This window comes from Alosa sapidissima, chromosome 12 (assembly GCF_018492685.1).
Source record: "Alosa sapidissima isolate fAloSap1 chromosome 12, fAloSap1.pri, whole genome shotgun sequence".
NCBI classification, from domain to species: Eukaryota; Metazoa; Chordata; class Actinopteri; order Clupeiformes; family Clupeidae; genus Alosa; species Alosa sapidissima.
In genome coordinates, this window is record NC_055968.1 from 36,703,833 (window position 1) to 36,711,332 (window position 7,500).

General features: G+C 49.5%; 1 protein-coding gene across 1 annotated transcript in view; it reads right to left on the reverse strand.

Annotated features, from left to right (window-relative positions):
* Positions 1 to 3,234: 3,234 nt before the first annotated feature.
* Positions 3,235 to 7,500, reverse strand: part of plppr3b (phospholipid phosphatase related 3b) — a 13,114-nt gene continuing 8,848 nt past the window's right edge. The window contains 5 exon segments of the mRNA XM_042058095.1: positions 3,235 to 3,394; positions 3,449 to 3,585; positions 3,587 to 3,892; positions 3,894 to 4,610; positions 7,212 to 7,385. Coding sequence (XP_041914029.1) covers positions 3,325 to 3,394; positions 3,449 to 3,585; positions 3,587 to 3,892; positions 3,894 to 4,610; positions 7,212 to 7,385 — 1,404 coding nt within the window. The 3' untranslated portion in view covers positions 3,235 to 3,324.

The window sequence follows — 7,500 nt, forward strand, 5'->3', positions numbered from 1 at the left end:
GCTTTGCAACACACCCATGACACGCATGATAGAACTGGGAGCAAGTCAGCGAGGCAGCAACCAGCACGAGAGAGAAATGCTGAGAAGGACTTGTTAAGAACGGAGAGAACTTACACACTGTGTAAAAAAGAGAGAAATGGAAGACTAGATAAGAACAGACAGAACTTACACACTGTGTAAAAAAGAGAGAAATGGACTGAGAAAAACTTGTTAAAGGTACTCTAAGCGATGCCACACGTTTTTTAGGCTAAAACATTTTTTGTCACTATGGTGTTGGTGTTTGCACATGGTGTCTTTTCTACCAGTGCATGTAGCCTATGTGTGCGCTGGTGTTTTAAATGTGTGTGTGTGTGTGTGTGTGTGTGTGTGTGTGTGTGTGTGTGTGTGTGTGTGTGTGTGTGTGTGTGTGTGCGAGGCTTAGTATGTGTGTGTGTGTGTGTGTGTGCATGCTTCATTTCATCTACAATGTAATATGTCATTGTCATTGTCTGGCTGGAGGCTAAATAGACTCATTTAAACCTTGAGTGGCAATGGACACCATCTACTGCAATCTGTTCAATGCCTTTTGCCATTTTTACCACACATACACACACACACACACACACACACACACACACACACACACACACAAAGAGCTCACAGGAATATGCAAATGTGCTTACACAAACATACACTAAAACAAAAATATGCTTTAATACACATAAGACAAAATAACAAACAGATAAAAGTTGTTAGCTATTTTGCTAACTCAGTGGAGAAGCCTTCAGAAGCAGATTCTCTTCTTTTACGAGAAACACAGTAATTTCTATAATTCTTTGAGAATTCTAAGCCACTTCAGAAATCACATTCTATCTAAAGTTTTTAAATGTGAAAAATGTGTGCTTTGATAGAAACATGCCTTGCTTTTTTTTTTAAATGTGTGTGTAAATTTCTTTGCTAGAATCATGCCTTGCTTTTGCTTTTCTGGAAGGAATGCTCATGTTGTGTGGCCATGTAGCCGCCAGACCGTCATCTAATCCCTCCAGCTGGTCTTAAGAGGAGCTACAGCTGAATGAGAACACAGTCAACAGTGGAGCATTTCTGGCAACACAAGTCCCCAGTTTCACCCAGTTAGTTCTTGACAAAATAAGCAAACTGTGTTATTGTCGTCTTCATTTCCCAAATGATTTAATAGCTGTAATTTTGGTCCACAGGGCTGAAATATTTTCCATACACTCATGAACAAACACTGATAATGCCAAATGTGGGCTTTTACCGTCAACATTTACAGTTTAATGTTTTCTTTTTTACTGACTGGGGCAGAACTTGACAACAACGCACATCTCATGCAGGAATTTGGCTTTGGGGGGGGTACACATCCTGTGTACGTATCCTGGGAAGAAGGAGGAGCAACCAATAAGAGTCTCAACGATCAGTAGAACAAGTAAGACATTGAAACATGGAAATAGAGGAACGATACTGCACTTCCCCTGAATCATCTCCAAACATTCCAGTCCGATTCCGCTTTTCCTTTGAAATATCTTCATGTCTTGTGTTCTCTTGTCCAGTCCTCATAAGTGCTGTCAACAGTGCAAACATCCAACAGACATATGACCCTTAATAATAACAGACATACTGTATGGGCCATATTAATAACAGACATATGACCCTTAATAATAACAGACATACTTTATGGGCCATATTAATAACAGACATATGACCCTTAATAATAACAGACATACTTTATGGGCCATATTAATAACAGACATACTGTATGGGCCATATTAATAACAGACATACTTAATGGGCCATATTAATAACAGACATACTTCATGGGCCATATTAATAACAGACATATAGTCCATACTAATAACAGGCTTGAAAACTGCTTTGGGGAAAACCACAGACATTAACATAATTGACCTGAATCCTTCAAGTGAGGGGCTGACAACTTATGGTCCAGATAAACATGCTCATAGAATCACTCACACGTGTGCTTCAAATCAAGTACCAACAGAGAGAAGGCCACAGCAACACAACAAGGCCTCAACTAACCTGTCCTCTGAGACGCATCACAATCAACAAAAGTATTATGCACATACTGTACTTTTGCACTGGTCAGCACATAAGCAAATCTTTTGTAGTTAGTACGAAAAAGAGACGTTATGCACTGAAATGGCTAAACGATGTCCGTCTGACTGAGTGTTCCTGTTGTAGCGTTGATGTGGGGTATTGTGCTATGTGGGTGGAGTAGCTCCTGACTCCAGGGGTACTCGCCGACCTCTGGGAGAGAGCGACAGCTGACCGGACTGAGATGCGCTGGAGAAATAAACTGGACCTGATTTGACTTGACACATTGGTCCAGGTGTGACTTGACACATTGGTCCAGGTGTGACGTCTGGCCAGGTGACGCATTGGTCCAGGTGTGACGTCTGGCCAGGTGTGACGTTGGTCCAGGTGTGACGTCTGGCCAGGTGTGACGTTGGTCCAGGTGTGACTTGACACATTGGTCCAGGTGTGACGTCTGGCCAGGTGTCTCAGGTCCAGCAAGTTGACAGGTGCGGAGCTCATTCTCCTGTCTGTCGCTTGCTAAATCCATCTGCTGAGATGTTGCCGAAACCATCTTCATTGTATCGATACCACCAGAGTCCTCATGGTTATGGACACACCGTATGTGTGCGTATGTTCATGCGTGTGTGTGTGCATGTATATGTGTGTGTGTGTGTGTATGTGCATTATATATATGTATGTATGTGTGTGTGTGTGTGTATGTGTATTATATATGTAGATATATTTGTGTGTATATGTGTGTGTTTATAGATGTGTATGTGTGTGTGTATATATGTGTGTGTATATATGTGTGTGTATGTGTGTGTGTATATGTGTGTATGTGTGTGTGTGTGTATGTGTGTGTATATATGTGTGTGTGTGTGTGTGTGTGTGTGTATTATATTTATGTAGATATATTTGTGTGTATATGTGTGTGTTTATAGATGTGTATATATGTGTGTATGTGTATATATATGTGTGTGTGTATGTGTGTGTATATATGTGTGTATGTGTGTGTGTGTGTGTATGTGTGTATATATGTGTGTGTATGTGTGTGTATAAGTGTGTGTGTGTGTGTGTAAATGTAAACGTCTCTTGCTGAGTCCCGGTCACTCCTTGTACCTGTGTCCTGTGGAGTGCTTCCTGTAGTAGTCCTGTTCAGGGAGCCCGTGTCCACTCTGGTCCAGCAGCACCAGCGGAGTCTTGCGGCGCAGACTCTCCCGGCTACGCGCGTCCACTTCCTGCGGGGGCAGTGGTGGGACGTCCTGCCGCTGCTCGCCGGACACCGAGCCGGCCTTACTCACCCGATAGCCGCGCTGGAGCTCGTTGAGCTCGTAAGATTCCCGGGAACCAGCGACGGCGTTCCCTGCGTTCCCCGCGTTCCCCACGTTCCCCACGTTCCCCGCGTTCCCCACGTTCCCCGCGTTCCCCACGTTCCCTCTCCACTCCCAGGGGTTGGTGTTGCCGGGGGGCTGGACCACGGGGGTGGTGGGGTGCGTGCGCGTCCACGGTGACGATGGCGGAGGGCTCTCGCTGGGCGGGGGGGCGGTAGGGGGGGGGAGTCGGTGCCGGCGGTGGACGAGGAGGTGACGGAGGACGAGGAGGCGGTCTCGGAGGAGCGCGGGGACGCGGGGGCGGAGCCTGAGAGCAGCCCCTGCTGCTTGGACATGGCGATGACCTGCATGAGGCGCGGCTGACCAGGTGCTCGCACCGGCGCCCCACTCTTCTCCGTCAGGGACAGCCACTTGGCGCGCGTGCTGGCGCTCTTGGGCGAGACGGGCGGGGGAGGGGGGCGCACGGGCATCTCGCCGGGCAGGTGGGGGTGCGGCAGGCGCGGGGGCTGGGGGGCCACAGGTGGCCGGGGGGGGCAGTACCACCCTCGCCCCCACCGGAGGGTTGGCTGGACGCACGGCCGTGTCCAGCGGCGGGTAGAGCGCAGACGTGGCCGTGTCCTCCTCAGTGGGGGTGGTCTCGTCCGAGCCTTCGTCGCTCCCGTCCTCCTCCTCCTCCTCCTCCTCCTCCTCCTCCTCCTCCTGCGCCTCCTCCTCCTGCGCCTCCTGCTGCCGCAGCGTCATGCCGCGCATCTCCATGGACTTTTGCTTCCACTCGGACACCAGCTGCTGGGAGTGGCGCGCGTCCATGGGCAGCTGAACGGGCACGGGCACGGTCACTAGCCTGCGCTGCTGCTGCGTCCGCTGTGGCGCCGCGTCGTCTGGCCCGACGGCCGCAGGGTTGTGTGTGGCGGCCGGCCGTGGCAGCGTGTTGCTGAAGGTCACCATGGTTTCCTTTCCCATGGGGCTGCGGGGCACCAGGAGCTCCACGTTGACGCTGGCGCGCTTCAGGCTGCTGAGCGACGCCTTCTCGCGCTGCATTGGCCGGTTCAGCCCGTCGGACACACCCACCAGCGCCGGCAGGCCCGGCGACGTGATCTCCTCGTTGCTCTCCGACGCGTGGCCCTTCTGGTACACGGAGTCGTGTCCACGCTGGGCCAGCTCACGCAGAGCGTCCTTCTGGGGGGGAGGGGGGCCGGGGGGGGGCACGCCGTCCTCCGAGGGTTTAAAGTTGGACACAGCATGGAAGGCCTGGACAGGGAACACACACACACACACACACAGAGTTAGGGGGGGGGGGGGGGGGGGGGGGTTTACATGTGTCTTTGTTTAGGTGTGTGTGTGTGTGTGTGTGTGTTTAGGGGTGTGTGGATTTAGGGGTGTAAGGATTTAGGTGTGTGTGTGTTTAGGTGTGTGTGTGTGTGTGTGTGTGTGTGTTTGAGTGTTTTGTATGTGTGTGCAAGAGTGTGTGTGTGCGTGCAAAAATATGCAGCTTTCACATCACCAACAGAAAGGGTCCAAAGTGACCCACTAATGGGTGACTTACCCAGATGACCTACTAATTGGTGTACTGAGAGTTAAACCGTTTAGGTGTGTGTGTGTTCAGGGGTGTGTGTGTTTACAATACTAATTGGTGTACTGAGAGTTAACCTGTTGAAAAGTGAGGCTGTAAAACCTGAGAGAGAGCCCATACACCATGTCTACTTGTGTATTCTTTTGTGGTTTGTATTAGTAGGGCCAGAAAGCAACTTCTTCATTCTTCTAGTATCCAAAATGGCCACCACAGCACTACTGCCGTGAGCGTGCTCAGTGACTTCCCCCGTTCTACGCTTCAGAAGCAGCGGTTGGGAAGGGAATGCTGACTCCAGCCGTTATCTCTGATTGGACAGCAGGAGGGACGAAAACGTGATTGGAAGAGATGGAAGGAGAGATCAGAAGAGAGGGATGAAAGTTGGTCAGTGAGGGAGAGGGAGAGAGAGAGGGAGAGAGAGAGAGAGGAATGAAAGGCGGTCAGTGAGGGAGAGAACAGAGAGAACAGAGAGAACAATGAAGCCGAAGACAGTGGACACGAGTGACATGAACGCTGCAGGAGATATGCCCCCAGGGTGTGTGTGTATGTGTGTGTGTGTGTTCCCCTCGGATGCTCTCCCTTCACTGCAGAGAGGCAGAGGAGAGCAAGAGAGAGAGAGATAGAGAGAGGGAGAGAGAGAGAGAGAGGGAGAGAGAGAAAGAGGAAGAGAGAGAAAGCTGGTTGAGAGAGAGAGAGAGGGAGGGAGAGGGAGAGAGAGAGAGAGAGGGAGAGAGAGAAAGAGGAAGAGAGAGAAAGCTGGTTGAGAGAGAGAGAGAGGGAGGGAGAGGGAGAGAGAGAGAGAGAGAGAGAGAGAGAGAGAGAGAGGGAGAGGGAGAGGGAGGGAGAGGGAGAGAGAGAGAGAGAGATGATCGGGGGGCAAGTCTCTGATTTGCAGCATCATAAACCGGAGAAGTGCTCTGAATATGAAGTGAGTGAGAGAGCGTAGGAGGACATGCCTGGATTTGTCAAAATGCTGAAACACTTTTAGCACAAGGATATATCAGACACAACAAACACACACACACACACACACACACACACACACACACATAGAGGAGAGATAGAGAAAAACTCAAAAATAAACACACACACACACACACACACACACACACACACACACACACATACACACTAGAGTGTGGCTACCCGACCTGAGCCCGAAGGGACCCAAAGGTACCCGACGGGTTGGGTCGGGTTCGGCCAAATATTTCGAAATTGTAGTCGGGTTCGGTTCGGGTTCGGACACATGGGGGCGATATGCATTGGAAGCTTTACATTTAAATTTCTTATTATGTTGGGTAACCAACAGGTCTGCTTTACATGAGGCAAACGTTTGTTTTTTGAGAATAAAATAAAATGTAAAAAAGACCTAACAGCTTTCTTCCTGTGTGCAAGATTTGTTTATGTAGCCGTGACAACGCATGTGCTTTTCATCTTGGGTGACGTTAAAAAAAAGTTGTTAGCCTATCTGGAGATTTTTAAGACCAAAGACATATATGTGGTAAAGACATATGCTTTAGGTAGGCTATAAGGTTGTCTCGTTCAACTGGAGGAGGATTTCCTCGAGTTGCCCCAATTAATGTCAATGCTGCATATGGATCAGTGACAGAGGCACTGTAGTTTCAAAGGCTGTTGCAGTTCATTTCAAGACTTTTCGTCAATGGTAAGACTAGAATTCTACTTGCTTGGGCCTCTTGTTAATGTGCGCTGTGTGTGACCTGCACGCTCATCTGATTCTGTAGCTATAGTAGACAAGAATTCCATTTGTTGTGTGTCCCGTTTAATGGGCTAAAAAGACAGGCTATCCACAAACGTGAACGTTTAATCACTAGCATAGTTACTGAGGCATCATGTGCGTCGGGCTCGGGTCGGGTTCGGACATAAAAATGAAAATGCCTGTCGGGTTCGGGTCGGGTTCGGACACAACTCAGACGCGGGCCGGGTTCGGACAGAAATTTGCGGCCCGAACCGCACTCTAACACACACACACACACACACACACACACACACACACACACACACACACACACACACACACAAATGAATGAAGACACAGACACACATATTATTTTTATATTGAGTCTGGGTAAAAAACACACACTAAGCAGAGTGAGCACACCCCCAACACACACACACACACACACACACACACGCACACAGGCCTAAACACACACACAAACACACACGCACACAGGCCTAAACACTCATAGACCTAAACACACACACACACACACACACACACACACAGGCCTAAACACACATCTCTCTGTGCGATCTCTCACCAGGTACATGGCGATGCCCGCTCCGATGCAGAAGCCGGCATAGACGTCCACAGGGTGGCTCCTGTACTGAGTGACCTGGGTCAGCCCTGAGAGAGCAGCGGCGATGGTGAACGCAAACACCAGAACCGGCTTCAGCAGCTTGGTGCTGTCCGAGATGGTGGAGTTAAAGTACATCTGCACAAGAACCCCATAGAACACATGAGAGAACATGAGAGAACGCAGAACCATGAGAAAACAGAACAGAACTGCCTGCATGTCTGTATTGGCTGTCTCTCCCTTTCAGCTCTGT